General features: G+C 42.7%; 1 protein-coding gene and 1 non-coding gene across 9 annotated transcripts in view; one reads left to right on the top strand and one right to left on the bottom strand.

Annotated features, from left to right (window-relative positions):
- Window positions 1-20274, bottom strand: part of MAPKAP1 (MAPK associated protein 1) — a 231108-nt gene that overhangs the window by 37710 nt on the left and 173124 nt on the right. For all 8 annotated transcript variants that reach the window (XM_027104862.1, XM_027104867.1, XM_027104865.1 and 5 more), the window contains one exon: window positions 7401-7541. In XM_027104862.1, coding sequence (XP_026960663.1) covers window positions 7401-7541 — 141 coding nt within the window. The remainder of the gene's footprint in view (window positions 1-7400; window positions 7542-20274) is intronic.
- On the top strand, window positions 3700-3802 carry LOC113620269 (U6 spliceosomal RNA). Its single transcript, XR_003432716.1, has one exon. It is a non-coding gene; the product is annotated as a U6 spliceosomal RNA (small nuclear RNA).

Here is a 20274-nt window from a genome sequence, read left to right as displayed (position 1 = left end):
GAAGGGAAGCAGACAAGATGAAATAGTCCAAAAATACTTTTTGGAAATACAGGAATGACGGCTTTGTTTGCTGTGTTTTCCAGGTTGACAGAGCATGGATGGCAAATAGATTTCAACTTAAGAACGAAGTAACGCCAACTGATTGGTAGGGACTGCTTATAAGGCTGTGTTGGATGGGACTTCCCTGGTGGTCCAGTTGCTAAGACTCTGTGCTTCCAATGCAGGGGGTGCGGGTTCGATCCCTGGTCGGGGAACTAAGATCCAACATGCCACGTGGTGAAGAAAATAAAAAAGGCTGTGCTGGAAATGATTCTGAGGTCAGGTCTGGGCCCAGAGGGAGGAAGTGCAGTGACTGATTAACAATGTGAATGGAGGATGGACTAGCAGCACACGTGCTACGCTGACACTGACCTCCAGATGCTAGGATAGGGAGAAGAGTGAGGGATGGCAGAATTTTTGGAACTGGCCAACTAGAAGTAATCACTTCCTTGGCGAAGGGACGTTATTAATGACTGACGCATCTGTCATGTGACGGACTGGATTTAGTGTATAGGATTGAGTTTCAGTCCCAGTTCTGCTACTGGGACTGGATATCCTACTGTATATCTGATGGCTGACAGGGAGGGAAAGAGAGTTAGTACTTATTAAGTAACAGCTATGTGCCAGGAAGCACTAAGTGCTCTATATACATCGCATGATTTCATTAACTCCTCCGAGCTTCAGTTTTGTCATGAAATGGGAATAACATCGTCAGTGTGCTGTGTCAATTAAATATGGTAATGGGGTGGAAAGTTCATTGTATACCGTACATTGTTATATTGATAGAAATACAGAGTATTAGTGCAATGACGATCCCCATTCAAGGCATGATCTAGTTGTTAGCCACAGGCCTCAGCCTCAGACAGTCTCGGATCCCAGCCTCATTACTTACTAGATTTTCCCTTTACCCCAATCTCCTCAAATAAAAAATGGAGATAATATCAGTACTATCTAATAAAGTACTATGATTACAGGAGACAACGCATGTAAGAGAGTGATCAGCAGAGTGCTTGGCACATAGCAAGCATTTGATAAGCGATAACTGCTTTTAAAAATTATAATTCTTCCTGTTATTATTTAAAAAGATCAGATCTTTGTCCCAGGTTTCATTAATGGACTCCAATCAAGTTTTTCATTCATATAAAAGTCTGGTGGACCATTGTCTGCAGGAGTGAGAAATCTCAGCATATGCTGTCATTTGCCAAGCAGGATTGGCCAATTATAGAAAGCAACAAGGCTTACCTGTCTGCTTCCGTTGATGACGGAGAAGTGTCCAGAATGACGGTGATTTCTGGCTTGGTGGATAAATTTACTAGATGGGTAGCATTTCCCTCAAGGACAGACTGAGTGGCATAGAGCAGAGGATTAAAATGGTCTGTCCCCACGTGCAGCTTGTGTGAGGAGTACTGTATCACATCAAAAAGTAAACCTGGGGGCTTCCCTGGTGGAGCAGTGGTTAAGAATCTGCCTGCCAATGCAGGGGACACGGGTTCGAGTCCTGGTCTGGGAAGATCCCACATGCCGTGGAGCAACTAAGCCCGTGAGCCACAACTACTGAGCCTGAGCATCTGGAGCCTGTGCTCCACAATGGGAGAGGCCGTGACAGTGAGAGGCCCGCGCACCACGATGAAGAGTGGCCCCCGCTCGCCGCAACTGGAGAAAGCCCTCGCACAGAAACGAAGACCCAACACAGCCAAAAATAAATAAATTAAAAAAAAAAAAAAAGTCAACCTAAAACGTTGGGTGAGAGATGGGGAGCGGTTTGAGTGAGAACTGAAGTTGCTGCACGTGCTGCTTAGGCTGCTCCCTAGAGTGAATGCACTGCCATTTGGATGGGGTGCGTTTGTGCCTGAGTTTCTGTCCTTTCTGCCTGTGACTGGAGATGGGCATGATGTAGGATATGCTGCTTGACAACCAGTAAGATATGATATATCCGGATGGGCAGTAACACACTACTTCATTCATTTCTCTTTTTAATATGGTGAAGAGAAAAGGCTTTTAAAAAAGAAAAAAGCTCCTTTCCACAGAAAAGCCATATGTGATCACTGTAAAAATCCCAGGAAAAAAAGAAAAAAAATCACTTGTAACTTTACCACCCATTGATAACTATTGTTAGCATTTTGATATATTTCCTTGGAGGAATTTTTAAATATATATATATTTACGTATACATATGTTGGCATATATGTGCTTATGTACATATACTCATATTTGCATAGTTGCAAATCATACTGTGAATGTTATTTTTTCTATTTTTTTTTACACCTTTATTGGAGTATAATTGCTTTACAATGGTGTGTTAGTTTCTGCTTTATAACAAAGTGAATCAGTTACACATATACATATGTTCCCATATCTCTTCCCTCTTGCGTCTCCCTCCCTCCCACCCTCCCTATCCCACCCCTCTAGGTGGTCACAAAGCACCGTATTTTTTCTATTTTAACATATTGATACATTCCCATTTCAATAAAAATTTTGAGAGGGCTTCCTCTCAAAGGTTTTATAACATTTCTATATATGGCTGTACCATAGTATACTTAAAACACACTGCTGATCACTGGATTATTCAGTTAACAATTTGTTATTAAAAGAAATGCTGAGACTAAAAAAAAAAAAAAAAAAAAGTCTGGTGGAAAACTGATGTAATTTTGGGTCTTGCAAATCAAAGTCTGAGTCTCTTATCCCCTGACTTTCCCAGAAACAAACAGCAGACAGTAAAACTGGGACACTGGGCCCTACTCCCCAGTCAGGAGGCAGGCCGCTACAATGGCACCGCAGAGCTTGGGAATGCCGAGCCTCGGCTCTGCGCTCTCATGTACCACTCACTCAGAGTGGACGGGTGGTTTTTTGTGGAATCAGCAGTGCTGCTGGGTAAATGCCGCACACAGACACTTACCACTTAGAAGAACTTGCCACAGGGGGCAAGTGGAATCTCTGCTCTGACTGACACAGGATGGACGAGCAGAGGAGACCATCCATCAGTGTCAGGAAAGATCTGAAGCACCCGGCTAGTCAGTTGAAATAAAATAAATTATTTACTGATCTCAGAATCCAGCTGCTCACTTGAATGCTCATAAAGAATGTTTGCTGCCCTGAACTTCGCAGTAGATGCTGTTTCAGAAAGAAAGAATTTCTGGACTACTGTGTGCAGCCTTTTGTTGTTGTTGTGAGAATGAAAAGGGTGTTATCATCTGCTTTCCAAGAAGGAAGTAAGGGTCTTAATACATACCTGAGCTCATCTACATGCGAATAGGAAATGAACTTATTTATTCACTGCATGATATAGTACTCGTGGGCACAGTTTATCCGATTGTCACAAAATTACTTAGGATTAATTAATGAAGTTTTTGCTTATAACGGTAAAGACTGAATTTAGATTCATAACAGAAACAAATGTTCTGACAACATCTAATATTTTAGAAGTTCCTCAGTTGTGACTTTCCACCAGAGGGTGCTATGTGTGCCACTGGAAGCATTCAGAGGTGACTGGGACCAGCTTCCAGTCACCTCACTTCTGAGATCCAATGCTCTAGGCAGAGACACTTGCATTACTATCATCATCTATTTCTACCTGACAAGTCTCCACCGTGACTTTGCCAATAGAGCCACTACTTAATTTGAGTGACCTGGGTAAATACTTTCAAGATGGTGGACTAGTGCGCGCTTTGGCAGCACATATACTAAAACTGGAACGATACAGAGAAGATTAGCATGGCCCCTGTGCAAGGATGACATGCAAATTCGTGAAGCGTTCCATATTTTTATACCCTGAGAAAACCATAATTCAAAAAGAGTCATGTACCACAATGTTCATTGCAGCTCTATCTACAATAGCCAGGACATGGAAGCAACCTAAGTGTCCATCGAAAGATGAATAGATAAAGAAGATGTGGCACATATATACAATGGAATATTACTCAGCCATTAAAAGAAACGAAATTGAGTTATTTGTAGTGAGGTGGATGGACCCAGAGTCTGTCATACAGAGTGAAGTAAGTCAGAAAGAGAAAAACAAATACCATATACTAACACATATATATGGAATCTAAAAAAAAGGTCATGAAGAACCTAGGGGCAGGACGGGAATAAAGACTCAGACCTACTAGAGGATGGACCTGAGGACACAGGAAGGCGGAAGGGGAAAGGGTAAGCTGGGACGAAGTGAGAGAGTAGCACTGACATATATACACTACCAAACGTAAAACCGATAGCTAGTGGGAAGGAGCGATAGCTAGTGGGAAGGAGCCGCATAGCACAGGGAGATCAGCTCGGTGCTTTGTGACCACCTAGAGGGGTGGGATAGGGAGGCTGGGAGGGAGGGAGACACAAGAGGGAAGAGATATGGGGATATATGTATATGTATAGCTGATTCACTTTGTTATACAGCAGAAACTAACACACCATTGTAAAGCCATTATACTCCAATAAAGATGTTAAAAAAAAAAAGATGGTGGACTAGGAGAGAAAGCAATAGGCAAAATAAACATAATAATGACAATGATAACAGCACTAAGATAAGCTACTATGGGCCACTTTCATACACAATCTTGAAAGGTAAACATTATAATTCCCACTTCATAAATGACAAACACTAAGGCTGAAAGGGGAAGGGACCTGTCTAAGCTGACACTGCAGGCAAGTGGTAAAGCTGGGATTCAAACCCATTCTTGCCTGCAGAACTTGGGCTCTCTGCACAGACCCTTCTGTGGACTTTTTCCTTTGAATGAATATACAGATCAGAATCTGATGAATTCAAGTTTGGCTTTTTGCCTTTGGAAAAAATGTGGGGAAAGAAGCCTCGCTCTTGGTTATCTTTCCAAGGCACTGCTTTGCACCTTGGGGAACAGCAGGGATTACGCTCACCTGGGAAAATCCTCACCTTGTACCCTGGACCTCTATCTTGACTGCAGTCAGGCTACTTACTGGGCTTCTTAAAACTAGACCCACTCAGAAAAAGCAGACCCTCTGTTACTGGGAAAGAACTGCAGGCAAACACAAATGATGTCTGAGTAGCATTCTTATTTTAGCAACTTTTGCGGTATGCGGGCCTCTCACTGCCGTGGCCTCTCCCGTCGCGGAGCACAGGCTCCGGACGCGCAGGCCCAGCGGCCATGGCTCACGGGCCCAGCCGCTCCGCGGCACGTGGGATCCTCCTGGACCGGGGCACGAACCCACATTCCCTGCATCGGCAGGCGGACTCCCAACCACTGCGCCACCAGGGAAGCCCTAGCAAACTTTTAATTGAACACATACAAAGTGTATAAATCCCAAGAGTTTATATAACTTGACTTTTCCACAAAGTCTACATACTCATGTAATCAGCCCCCAGATCGAGAAACAGAACCTTACCAGTACCCCAGATGCTCCCCCATCCAGTCACTAGAGCCTCTTCACTCTCCAGGATAACCACTATCATTACTTCTACATATTACTTTTGTGTACTTTTGAACGTTATATACATGGAATCATACAACATGTGCTTTCTCCCCCTTTTTTGGGCATCTGGCTTGTTTTTGAGCAGCCTTATTAATTTTACTTCTATGAGAGATACCAGAAAAAGCATCTTTAGAAGAACAATGCTGAAGAACTTTATGTTTTAAGAATTAACATTAAATAAGCAATTTTTACCGCTTTAGAGGTTTTTTTTGTGAGGAGGGAGAAAGAGGTTTACGGAGGGGGAAAAAAGGTAGGTTGTGTGTGTTCCAATTCAGATACTGGGTGCTAATTCATCTATTTAGTCTGTCAGAATCACCATCATCTTAAAAGCTCTTGTTTACTGAGCACTTGCTATGTGCCATGCACCTTTCTAAGTACTTTCTAAGTACTCCGCGTGTGATAATGACTTTCCATCCCCGTAATTACCCTATCTATGAGACAGAGACTATTATCTTCATCTTACAGAGGAGGAGATTGCGGCTCTGCATCACTTGACTGTGTTGATACAGCTAATGAATGAGCCGGGGTTTGAACCCAGGCTTCTAACTCTTCAGTCTGTCCTCCAAGCTACCACTCTATTGCCTCTCCACTAACAGCTCACTTACAGTCTACCAACTGCCAGGCCCTGCGCTAAGCTAAGTGGAGTATCTGACTCATTCCCCACAGCAATCCTAAGAGGCTGGCACACTGATATTCCCATTTAAACAGAATGGAATCAAGCCTCAGAAAGATTAAGACACTTGCCTAATACCGCTGGTTGTCGACAGAGCCACAATTTAAACCAGATGTGATTCTGATGCTCATCTATTAATTAGTAAGCTACTGTCAGCATATCTCAAGCTCCTGTCGGTCAAGTTGGGATGAATATTTGAGAGCTTTTTGAGACTTATTACAAATTAGCCACACTAATGCCCACATTAGAAAAGGTTTTATTATGAGACATTTACAAAACATTTGTGAGGAACATAACATTAGTGAGCCTTAGAGTTAGAATTCAAACTTTCTCCCTTTACGCATGAAGCAAACGAAGCCCAGGAAGAGGCAGTGTGGCAGAGGTCTCGGCAGAGCCCAGGAGTAGCTCAGCTCCCTGACTGGGTAAGTCTGGCACCTGTACCCGCTCCCCTGCCCTCCCATCATCCTCTTTCATGCAGCACGTGCATTCCAGTTGGCCAGACCAGGGTTCTGCCCCTGATACCACTACCTACCTGCTGTGTGAGCATGGGCATGAGACTTCACCTCTCTGCACCTCATTTACCTTCTGTGTCAGATGGAGACAGTAAAAATACCTACCTTTTAGGTAGGTTAGTAGTGCATGTAAAGCACTGAGCACAGTGCCTAATACACGCACATACCTATAGATGACGGCCATGAGGATGGTGATGATGTTGGCGTATTCATATTCTGCTGACTACTATGACACTTTTTCTACCTCTGTTAGGTTTAAGTCAAAACAGAAATTTAGCACTTACTGGAAACAAATTAACCCCAAATATTAATTGAATTTTAGTTCTAGATTATCTGGTGAGGATCCAAATATAACTTCTGAGGTCATTAAAAAGCTTCCCGAATAAAGGCACGAATGAATAAGGAATGGATTCATGGAGTAAGAAAAGGCAAGTAGCAATGTTACAAAGCAGTTCTAAGGATAGGATGTAGGAGAATTACAGAATGAAAATTATGGAACTTCACGTAAGTCAATCAGTTTGCAAAGAGTCTCAAGTTAGTTCTATTTCTAATATTCTGCTTCATAAAAAAGAAGACAAGACAGAGCACTCAGGTGGGAAAAAGGAGTTACTTTAAATTTCACTGCTTCAACATCTTCTCTGAAAACAAATTACCGTTAGTCATTCAGGTCACATAAAAGTTGTATGTTGTTTCTTTCCCTATTTCGACATTGACCACTGATAGAAAGTTGACACACTTACCTAACTGTACATCAGTTGTGAATCGGAGTCTGTGAATCATGCTGACTTTGAATGACTTGTAATGGTGGCTGCTCAGCATATCCTGTACTGTAGCTATGTCAATTTGCGAATCCTCCTCAAAAACCCCGTCTGCCCTTGAACCTGGGGAGGAAAAAGCAGTTTAACACATAAAGATACATGAGGCTTGGCAAATGGTGTCTGCTTAAAATGCTTTGGGATAAATTAAAATAATATGGGCTATTTAATTTGGAAAAGAAAAGGCTGAGCGATGACTTAATAATGCCATTCCAGTAAACAAAGAATGGTAACACATTAATCATTGAACAATTAATTCCACAAACACTGCCTGTTCTATGGCAGGCCCTTGGCTGGGCAGCAGCAATACAGAGGGCAGAAAAACTCCTGCTCGCCAGAAGCTCTGTCTCCACAAGAGTAAGTCAAAATCACAAAAGCATGGGTGGTCACACTTCTTGCTTCTTTTTCTATTAATTTTCCTGATCATAAAAGTAGTCCATGCTCCTTGAAGAATCCCTGTTCTTCCCACGATTCGCAAACTGTTTATCAGCTTCCTGTCCTGCGTCCCACAGCCTCCAGTGGTTCAGGTACGAGCCTGCTCGCGCTCAGACGGCTGTAACGGTCTCCTCAATGGCCTTCTGGCCACCAGGATCCCTCAGCAGTCCAGCTACTACAGGACTTTCCGATTTATCTTTCTAAAGGTTTGATCACTCATTCACTCATCAAACGTGTAGTGTGCACTAAGTACTCTGATATTGATAGTGGGGACAAATAAGAAGATTGGAGCTCAAAGATCTTCCCTGGCTTCCCAAGGCCTCCTGAATGAAGCACACTCTTTTCAGTCAAGCAATCGAGGACGTCCACAATCTTGCTGAAACAAAAATTTCCCATTTTATTTGTCATTTCTAACACATACCTTCTCTCAGCTCTTCCCAAACTCCTCAGACTATATATAGGTTCAGGTTTTTCTACTTCTGGTTCTTTGCTCATGTGGTACCGTTGGCCTAGAACATCCCTCTGTCAAAACTCCACCCAGGCTAGCTCAGATTCCACCTCCTCTTGAACTCCATGGCAGCTGGTTTATACTGGACTTGGAGCCAGGGAGACCTGGGCTCAATTCCTGGCTCTGCCTCTAACTTACTGTGTGATATTGGCCAAGCGACTATTTCTCTCAACCCCAGCATCTGCCATCCACAGAATACCAAAACATATTTAGAGAATCTAGTATGTAATATGCTTAATAAATAGCAGTCATGATTATTTTTATTCTCTTGTCATAGTGGATCACATTTAGGCTTGCACTAGAATTGCTGAGTGGTTGCTGTGTCCTAAATTGGAAACTTCGTGAGGATCAGTAAAGTCTCTTATTCATCTCTACATCTTTTCCTGCAAGCAGTACAGGTAACTGGCATGCTCTCACTAAATTTTGCTAAATAAACAGATCAATCAATAATAATAACGACAGCTAGTACAGGTGAGTACTCATACGTCAGGCATGGCACTGAGCGCTTCACACATGCATTTAAGTCTCAAGACAACCTGGTAGGTAGGTCCTATAATTTTCGTATTACACAGATGAAGAAGCCGAGGCTCTGAGAGGCAAAGTCACACGCCCAAGGTCACATAAGCAAAGCTAAACTAACTCTCGTCACCCCCCATGCCTGAGTTTGAAATGTGGTCTTCTGAAGGTGTGGCTGCTGGTGGGAGGGAGCATCTGTCTAGAAGAGGCCAACCAGAGCGGGGTGCCCAAGGCCTTGTGATGAGCACACAGAGACGGTTCCACAGGGAGACCACGAGAGAACTCCTTGGCACAGAGTTGGAGGAATGGAAAACTCTAGATTTGGGCATAAAACTGGAAAATTCTCTATGCCTACCAATTACACACTTTCCTTCCCACAGTTATTCCTTACAGGGGAGGCTTTTAAGGCAAAGCTGTTTTCTGATGCCTTCACATTTAACTAATTTAGTAGGAATTGTGCGTTTTATTTCCAAACACTACAACTATTCCCAGCTTGGACCATTCTAGCACCTACAAGGATGCTTTCCCCTCGGTAAGGCTGCAGCCTCGGCCTTAACGGGCCAGTCACCGAATGCCTGTGACACAGTCCCACGTGTTGGCCTCTCCGCCCAGGTCACCCTTCTTCCCATTGCACTCCCTCCTGGCCTTTTTCTCCAGGCCTCCTCCCCATCCCTCTGATGAGCTTGGCTCAAGTGACATTCCAAGGAACCCTAAGTCTAGCTCAGCTCTGTCTGTCACTGCACCCTGCATTTCCCTTCAGGTTATTTATCACAGATAGTAATCGTCTGTCTCCACCACTAGACTGTAACCCCAAGAGCAGAGGCAGAGTAACTGCTTTACTAAACACCAGAGCGCAGACCCTGCTAGTGCTACCACGCACAGAATAAAGCAAGAGCTCAATAACAATTTACTGGATGAATACCGAGTGCCGTATCCCTAGGATCAGAGAGGCGTAGTGACTTAACCAACATCACATTGCCAAGACTAGCAAAGTTGCACTCGATGTCTGCAAGGGTCATTTGGTAACCCTGTTTCCTTTCTCTGGAACACCTGTGATTTTGGATACAGATGCTGTCATCATGATCGCTACTGTCTCCAGAGTAATGCCCACATCGCAAGCCAAGAGGCTGGCTAGAAATTAAAGTTTCAAATAGTTATTCACTTTCTCCAAATATACCTTTTACTAAAACAGAGCTGCCAAGATGTGTTTACTTTTACTTTAGAACTTTTTAAACTGAGAATTTTGGAGAAATACTAAAATCCTTTCATGTTTTAAATCATTTAAAGCCATCTTTTCTCAGAAAATGCCATTATGAGATACAACTCAGCTTAAGAACTTCTGTTTTCTTTACCAGTTAGTATTTTCTAAATATTGCAGGTATTTGATTTGGAAAGAGGTAACAGCTCATTATGCTAAAATGCCAATTATTTAAAAAAAACCACACTTAAGAGTTTTACGTTTTATGAGGTTGGATTAAAACTAATTTAAAAATTACTATAACGTGACATAATTCTTTACTGAGCAATTTCAATGCCAGCTGCTAATAAAGCATCTTAGATGCTTTTAGATAAAGTGGTGCATAAATATGACTGGAAATTGATTTAGCTTCTTGCAGAAGCTACTGAAGAATGACATATTTTGTTTAATACACCAGCTAATGTAGTCCTAAAAGCTCAAACAAGTGCCAGTTTTCACTCCTAAATTTGCTGTGCGAGATTAATGAAAACTTTATATTTTGCTGAAATGTTAATAATGGGCAGATGAGATGATACGATTTTAGTAGAGGTCTTAAAGCTATGGAATAACCAGCAAGGCTTGTCAGTTTCCTCATATTAATTTTGTTCAAGACTTATATAGCTGGAGCTGGCTCAACACATTAATGCTTCTTGCATTGACCTTCTACTCTCTGACAGTGTAAATTCATATCCCATTTAAGGATTTAAGTCCCCTTGATACTTGGGTGAGTTCTGAGCCTTGCCCCGGTTGACAAGGGGTGTGTTTACTTTTACGGTCAAAAGGGCAGCAGCACCGGGGGAGCAGAAAAGGAAGAAACAGTCCTGCACTCACCTCTGATACACGCTGCTCACCCCCAAGCAGGTTATCTGCTGAATGGGAACAACTTCTGGTTTTGGAGTTCCAGTGCCATTTCTCAAAGTAGGCTCAGGAATTCCTCTGCTTGGAGGGGACGTGTCTGTGTGTACAGATCAGTCAGCCATGCAACCTGCAACTACTGTCCCCATGCCTGCAGTGTGCTAGACTGGGAAGGGACATTGATGAAGATAAGGCAGGGTTCCCGACCTTCAGGAGCTTACATATTCACTATAGAACACCAAGAAAACAGGACAAGGCAGAGAGAAGTGCCCAATAAATGATGCATGCAACAGACACTTAATCTAAAGGCACACATCTGAAGCAGAGCATTACAGCAAAAGCATTTTTTTTTTTTTTTTAACCGGGAAAGTTCTGACTTTGCATTTTTACTGTTTGTATCCTTCTGGAAAGGGGTGAACCCAAACACACATGAAAGATGCTTAATACTGCACCACAGTGCATATTAAAAATATTACTGTACTATCAACTTCACATTCCAAAACGACTTCTGTTAAGAGAAGACATTTTTATCTACTCGAAGTAAAAAATAGAACCAGAATGTCTTAAAAACAAACATATTAAAAAAAACCACTCCCCAAACTGTTAATTTAATTGAAATATAACCCTTTGGTATTTTGTTAAATTAGCAATTAAAAAGGTCACAAGCAATTAAATGAAACAAAAGCCACACTGTGTTCATCTACATTAATGCTGAATTGGGTCTCCTCATGAATGACAAGATAAATTGTAATGGTGCCTTCAAAGACTTCACAATGTATTTTGTCAAAGTCGAGAGTGTTAATGTCTCTATGTGCCATGGATTACCATAATGTATTGTGTCAAAACGCTTGAGCTGCAATAACTCAAAGATGTATTGTGATAGATCAAATTTTTTGGGGGGGGGCCTAAAAGTGACTTGAACACCAGAGCTCAAACGGACTGACAACAGGCTCTGGAAGGATGACAGAGAGCACGTTCATGATACAGAAAGCGCTGGGGAACAAGCAAAAAATGCAAGAGAGGAAGGAGCGTAGCTGTCTGAAGTAAGGAATCAGGAAAAAAGGAAACAAGGAGTGGCACCTGTCTTAATGGCAACACCAGGCCAGGGAAGAGGGAGCAAAGGGAAACAGAGAGGAGGGGAAGGAGGAGGCTGGCGGGGTGTAAGGGCTGCACTGAAGAAAGAAAGAGGAGGTACTGAGAGAGAGCCGGATGTGGCCCTAGGGCTTGATAACACTGGAAGGAACCTGGAACATCCAGTTCAGAGATGTGGATTCAAATCCTAACTCTTGACACCGTGGGTCAAGAGCAGGTCAAAAACCTTGCCCAAGGTTCCACTGTTGGAAAGAGGCGGAGCTGGGACAGATCTATCGGACTCCGGAGTCATGTTCCTTCTCCTGCCCCTCCAGTGTCACCACATTCCTACAAGCAGCAGCAAGGACAGGGACTGTGTGGGTAACTGTAAACTCTAAGTCAGTGGTTCTCAAAGTGCAGCTCAGGACCCCAGGTGTGGGGGGAGGCGGGTCCATAACCTCAGTACTATTTTTATAACAATAACAGTAAGACATGATTTGCCCTTTTCATGCCTAATATCTTACAAGTGCACAAAGTAATAAAAAAAGTTCATTGATATGTTTCTGATTCCACATTGCAACCAACCTTTAGGAAACTATCACTTGAGTTTTGGTATAGCAACAAATATTAATATGTACTATTATCTGAAAAGGCTACTGAAATACTCCCCTTGTTTCCAACAACCTATCTATGTTAGCCAAATTTTCTTCATATACTTCAACCAAAACAATGTATTGTAACAGACTGATTGCAGAAGTAGATATGAAAATCCAGGTGTCTTCTATAAAGCCAACATTACAGAAATTTGCAAAAATAGAAAATACTGCCCACTGGTTCAGGAGATTAGTCAATAACTTATCTTCCTGGTGGAACAAAAATAAATGCTTTTCAGAGAAAGGAAAACAAAAAAAACAAAACAAAAAAAACCCCAAACCAAAATAGAGGAGTGCTCTTATCATTAAATTTTTAAAAGAAAGTATTTTTATTTTATTTTAAAAAATTTTAATAAAAATGTTATTTATGTTCACATATAATGGATTTACCATTATTTTGAATGAATTCATAAATATTTAAAAATCTCTGTTTTTATTCCTAATAAATAGATATAACTCAATAAACAAAAGCTCTTTGAGGCCCTCAATAAATTTTAAGAGTGTAAAGAGGTCCTAAGACCCAAAAGTTTGAGAACTGCTGCCTTTATTGGTTCTTATGCCATGTTTTCATTGTTCCTGGATGCCCATTTGGACAACCATGATGGGACAGAAAAGTGCAGTTACAGCTCTGTGTCTGTATTACATACCTGAAAACAAACACAAAAACAAACAGAAAACCTGTACACACATTGTTAGAGTGACAGGCTTGTTTGCCACATGATCAGATCAAGGCTAATTACAATTAATATTGTTTAAGAAGCATTTTCATATACTTCGTGATTTCACTGGAACTGAGGGAGATACTTACAGGTACATACGTGACTGTCTTTCAGACAAATGAGCACTGATGATTAAATCAAAGCTCAGATGAACTCACTGTACGCCTCTGGCAGATGTCTTATGTTCATAGACACAAACTACATGGAACATCAGACTTCATTTTATGGTTCAATGAGTCTCACGCCAAGTCTGAAAGGGCTAATCTAGGTATAAGTTAAAGCAACTTCCGTCTTCCATCTCCAAAAAGATCTACGCCAAGTCTAGAACTCAACTGGAAGTTCGAGGGCCTTTGCTACATCCTTACCTCATAGGTACACTCTCTGTAGCAATGATGGCCCTGTTGACCATTCCTCCCAAGTCTGCAAACAGTCACCCAGCACCAATCGTGTGCCAGAGCTGTGCTAGTGCTTCAGGAACACAGGAGGATGGCAGCAAGTGTTTGCATTTGGCTGGTGTAAAGAGTCTGTGAAGGGGAATAGTAGAAAATAAAATGGTGGGGGGTGGAGGGGGAGAAGTCTTCAGAGATAGGCACTGACCATCTCAGGAGTCAGCATACAGTAAAATACTGCTGTGCAAACAGCTGAATGAAGAGTAAACAAAATACCTTCTGCCCCATTCTATCTTGCAGCCTTATTGCTACTCCCCACATAGAACAATGCCTTTTTCAGCTAAACTGGATTTTGTTCAGATTATACCATCTGGCCAGAATGTCCTTTCCACTCTTTAAAATTAATACACTTCAAGGTCTAGTCCAAATGGAATCTTTCCTGATCCCTTTCCTGAAACCCTGTCTCCCTTTGTTGAAGGCTCTCATGATAAGTCTCTTACACGATAAGCATCTGTACTCCCCTTCTGGACCATGGGCTCCTTGGAGGCAAGAACATTCCATCCTACAGAGCACACAGTAGATGTTCAATAAATGCTGTTGGCAGCCTGAATGAGGTTGATGCCACACAGGTTAGCCATAACAGTACCTGAGATTGTACACCATCCCTTCTATTTACCTTGGTTATTAGAACCTAACACACCATTCCTAGTTTTCAATTCAGATGCCCTACCAGACAGGGATCCTGCCTCAACAACAACTCCAAGAGCAATTAACATTTACTGAATGCTTACTATATATGCCAGACATTATGCTCAGCACTTTAAATATATTATCTCATTTAAATTTCTCACTGCTCTTTTAAGTTGGATAATATTATCTTCTTTCTACAGGTGAGAAAAATAAGGCTCAGAATGTCATCCTGCTAGTATAGCCATACAACTAATACAAGCTGGAGTTAGGAAAGGAACCCAGGTCTAATTTCAAAACTGTGCCCTTAACCACCACATAACCCCTTGGGTAAAATGCTCCTTGGATGCGCTGGGAATGTACAAATCCATGGGCCATAGCAGTATCTAAGGAGAACACAATCACACCTGCCTTTGCCAGAACAAACAATCAGGGATAAAACCTAACTCCCTTTACTCCTTCTGTAAGACTCAAAGCTAGATGTGTGAGTGAGTCATGGAGGAAAAACCCTCCTTTAGCTTTCTACATCCATCACTTTTTTTTTTTTCCAAAGGCCGTTTAAATCCCCAAAGACTCATAAGCCCCAAACTTCTCTTCTATTAAACACTTCTCTTTGGCTACTAGTCATTTTTGCTGGTCTCTAAAAAACAATCCACAGGTGATATACTATAATGTACACACGCGCGCTTGCTCGCCCCTCTGTGGTAATCTCTTCAAAGCCGTCAGGGTCGTACTGTAGGATACACCCTTCACTGGATTTGCCATGCTACAGCCAGGGTAGGGATCCTTGCTGTCAGTGCCTAACTGATTAAACTCTTGGAGTCAGAGCCTTTCCACAGGGAGATTTCAGACCCTCAATAAATCAGGATAATCTTGTTTTATGAGGTGATCAGAAAGAAACGATTTCTGGTTTGTAGAATTTCTAAAGAGAGCGGATCATGGAGGTGGGAAGGTGGGGGTGGGGGAGGTGTCGGCGCTGCATTCAAGCTCCTGCCTGTCCCCCAGTCTCATCTTCCAGCACTCTCTCCCTTGCTCATTTCATTCCACTCCATTCATTCATTCCCAAATATACCTAGCTCTTTCTCAAGACCTTTGGACAAGTAGTCCCTTGGCCTGGAACATTCCTCTTATTCATTAGCAGAATAACTCCTTTTTATTCTTCCTCAAGGAAGCTTTCTTCTCCCATTCTCACCAGCTCCAGGCCCCTGCTATATACTCTTTTATACCCTTCACAGCGCTCATCACAACTGTGAGCTCCATGATGCAGGGGCTGTGTATCCTCTACTGCGCCAGCACAGCGACTGGCCCAGAGGAGGGGCCGTCAATATTTGGGGGATGAATGAACAAATATGTGTCTAGGGTGAAGCCTGTACAGGATGAAGCAAGACCATTCAAGCGTCTGAACCACTGGCTCATTACAGGTTTGCCTGGAAGTTAGGTTGATATCAGAATTCCCATCACTTCCTTTTCCTCCATTGTGTCTTTGCCCCTGTTCAAAACACAGGAAAAGTAACGGAGTCTTCTTAAGAACCTGGGCATTTTGGACAATTTACATGACAAAATATCTAAGAACTGCAACATCTGATCAACACCAAGGCATCTCTTTCTCTGACTCCAGAGTCAGAGAATGAGGGCACACATGCTGGAAGAACCCCTCTTCCCATCAGGGGAGTCACTGCAGAAATGTCACCCGATGCATTACCAAACCATTAGTCAGGGGCTACAGGGCGGATTCTAGGGCCAGGAGCCTACCAGAGGGATGCAAATCCCTGTGCCCCCACTTAGAGCCCATACGGGGTTTGTGGCTCGTCAAACATGTTTCCTTACTGCTCTAATGTACCAGTGTATCGCTTAATGAAAGTTCTTAATTGTAATTCAATTAATTACATACACAGAGTCCCCAATTACATTTTCCAATCAGACACTGGCTGTGGTACAGGTCTAAATGCACTTAACCAATTTTAATATATTAAGACCAATTTCCCTTGAATACTAATTACTACCTAATGATAAAATGAAAAGGGGGGAACTTTCAAGAAAGGAGGAGAGTGAAAAATGCAATTCATGTGGAATTTCTCAGCCCACATAGCACAATGCACTCACTACTGAAGAAGTAGGTGTGGACAGGGCACAAATTTGCTTCCAGTTCAGATCAGCACTGTTTTTTGTCCTAGGTATCACCTACCCTTGGTGCAGGCTGTTGCCCAAAGGGACCTGTGGGAAGTCTAAGCGTCTAGAGGGAAAAGGCCAACACACACAAGCGGAGACTAGCCGTGGGGTCTGCGCACAGACACTCGCTTTGTGTCTTGGGCACACAAAGCCTGGGAATGGCCAGCTCTTGCATGGGGCATTGCACTTTACCACGTGCATTTAAGGCACACAATCTCAACTTAATCCTCATAACAGCCGTACAGGGTAGGGGTTCCTTCCTATAGGGTAGCCCTACAGATGGGGAAATGAAGCTCAGAGAAGGACTTGCCTAAGGTCACGCTGTGGCTTCAAACATCCTGCCTTTCCCCTACAACACACTGCCAACCAGCCCGCATCAACCAGACAGCAAGAGGCGGAGACACACTGGTATTCTGGCATCGGGGATTATGTTTCTGTTCCATTTAAATTCTGTTAGCGTGCAGCAAGCAGGGAGCTATTATCCAATATCTACTTGAAAAAACTCTCACCCATACAGAAAATTCCTTCCAGTGAACACGTTTCCCCCCACCAGAGCCAGACACGTAACTGGCTTTCAGCAGTAATTCAACCTAAAATATGTACCATGAACACCACAAGTCATTTCCATTTGTAAACAGAGTTTATTTGCAGGATCACATTTTTTTTGCTTTTGAAGACTGCTGTTGTGGTACAATAAAAGAGGCTTAAAGCCCTGGTACTTAAGTCACATGATAGAAATTCGAGAGATTAGTAATTTGTAACTGAAGAAGGCAAACCCTCCAGAAGCCAAGTAGAACCACTAGGGAGTCTCCAGGGTTGGCAAAAAGAGCACACGCGGGAGGAGGGACTGGCTCACTAAGAATAAGCACCACGAAGGGGAGATGGAAACACACCAGGAGAAGCAGTCATTCACTGTCTACAGTTGCTTTTTTATTTAGTAAATTGGAGGGGGGTGGGGTGGGGGGAGGGGGGAATCCCAAGTACCACCACGAAGAAACCCTTATACCTGAAGATGCTCACCCAAAGCCCAAGTTCCTTTTAAACGGTATCACACACTTGCCCCTCGGTGCCCTAGTGAGCAGCCTGGTGATGCCAGGGACTCAGGAGGCTCCCTCCCTCCCAGGGAATGAACCACACCTGGCCACAGGCACTGGGATGTAGGGGGAACTCAGACCCAGGCCCTGCCCTTGGTGGATGGGGGTGTGTGGTCACAGTCCAGTGTGGGAGTGGGCGAATCCATTCAGTGGAATCAGTGATCAGAGAGGGGTAAGGAGAGGGACTCTACCAGAGCCCAGGGAATGGCAGCCAGGTGGTCTGGGGAGGCTTCTAGGAGGAGCGGTCTCTTCTCCTGGGTCTTCAAGGAGAAACTAAAGGAGGCGAAAGAGGCCACAAACTGAGACCCAGAGATATGCTCCCCTGCCACAGTCCAGCTGTCTGGGTGACTGCCCACCTCGAGTTGAAGCTCTTCCTTAGTATAGCCTTAAATTAAGGAAACTTCATGAAGGTACTGAAATAATGAAAGGCCTCCTTGAAAAGGAAAGGAGATCAAAGGAGATTAAACTGATGTTTAAAGAACTGAATCCCCTTTCTATAGCAACTTCTATTTAGGAAACAAAATAATTAGATTCAGCTCTTTCACTAGACTTAATGGACAGAAGACACATTCTTCTAGGCCCCCTAACTATTATTCACGGGATGATGAGCAAATCACCACCTTAAAGGCTCAGTTTCTTCTTCTATAAAATAAAGATGATGACCACTCTAGCCTAATAACAACCGCACCTCTATCTCATTTAATCCTCACAACAACCTTGTGAAATAGATTCAACCACTTCCATTTACACAGGAAACTGAGGCTCAGAGAAGTGACATGATTTGTCCTATGTCAGAGGCTGCAGTGTCCACCCAAGGTCTGCCTCATTCTAAAGACTGTGCTTTAAGCACTATGCTGAACTACTATGTAGGCACACTTGTGACTGATAAAACAGGGAAGACACAGCGTCTGACACTTTGTGGCACTCCATAAAGCGGGTTCAATTTCAGGTCTATTTTAGCTCTGATGATGGGAAATTCTCAAGTTTCTCTCTGAAAGCTATGGAATCGATAGGTTGGTTCATGCTGCATCTTTCTTCTAAGGCTCTGGATGGGCTACCCACATATGATCAGTGGGTAAAGGAAAAGGTCACTGGCAACATTTGGCAGAAAACGAAATCGAGGTTCAATCTGGTGCCAGGATTTATATAGACACTTGGACAAGAATGGAAGTCTTATAATGTTACATCCTCTCCATAATGTACTCAGGCTTCCTTCTGGTCTGATTCCAGCTTCTAGCAGACAGTTGGCTAAAGGATGTAGGAGATTATCAGACTAGAGTCCAAACTGGAAAGCCCAAGGACTTTGGCTTGTCGTTTTCTTACTTAGGCCAAGATCCAAGCACAAATGCTACCTCTCAGTCCCTAGGCAGAAACTCTTATCATATTAGCTTCATTTGCAAGCTTCTCTCTCATAGTGTACAAAGACAACTGTCATCACCCTTCTTAGGACTGAAAATTTAGGTTGTTTTATCAACAATCTCAGGGTGGGCTTCAGGGTCAGATATCTGACTTAGAATTCTGGTCGTATCACTTACTGATTAGCTAACTCTGGGCAAATCACAACCTCTCGCCACAATTAGAATAGTATCTTGTAAGGTGGTTGTGAAAATTACACAAGAGAGCAAAATGTCTACCGTGATGCCTTAAAATAGAAGGCCTGAATAATTAAAAAAACATCCTTTGATGCGGCTGGTATAAAAAGCCATGCCCTGTCCCCCTGTGGAAAAAAAACTGAAGGGCTTATATCTACTCTTATGGCAGTCTTCTCGATCAAATGTTTTTACTTATAGGTACACCTCTTCCGGGACACCAAAGCACATTTGCTGGAAAGTACCCTGCCTCTAAGTTCTCTGGTCCTGTGACACAGACTTATACATCTGCTCTGGCCCCCACGCTCCTTTCCCCTCCATTCTGCATCACTCCCTTCCCCACCACACACCTCCTTGTGGGCCCTGACCGTTCTATGATTCCAGACCTCCACATCCATGCCTCATCTGCTCTGTGAGCCACAGAATGCTGCTCTTCTGTTATTTATTAATTACAGTTAATATTTATTGAGTGTTTATTATGTGCCAGGCACTCTTCTAAGAGCCTTATGAATCCTCCTATCAGCCTTATGAAAGTAAATTAACTACCTAAGAGAGGTTAAGTAAATTGTCCAAGGTCACACAGCCAGTAAGTGGCAGGGCCAAAATGTGAACTGAGGCAGTCTGGCTTGATTGCATATTCTCTTAAACACTGCATAATAGATGCTCATAATTTAGTTCACTTCTAAAATGGCTTTAAGGATAGCAAGCCTGTGCTGATCAAATATAGCAACAGAAGTGAAGAAAATTCTGTTTTTGAAATATTTTTCTTTGTCTCAATCTAACTTCTTAATAGGTAGCTACTGGGGAACAATATGGGTTCTTGATTGAAATTTCTATTTACAAAAATTTAAAAAATCTTTTCTATAAAAAGAATAAA

This window comes from Aethalodelphis obliquidens, unplaced genomic scaffold (assembly GCF_003676395.1).
Source record: "Aethalodelphis obliquidens isolate GAN/ISIS:26980383/991018 unplaced genomic scaffold, ASM367639v1 scaffold7, whole genome shotgun sequence".
NCBI classification, from domain to species: domain Eukaryota; kingdom Metazoa; phylum Chordata; class Mammalia; order Artiodactyla; family Delphinidae; genus Aethalodelphis; species Aethalodelphis obliquidens.
This window is presented reverse-complemented; position numbering and strand designations above follow the sequence as displayed.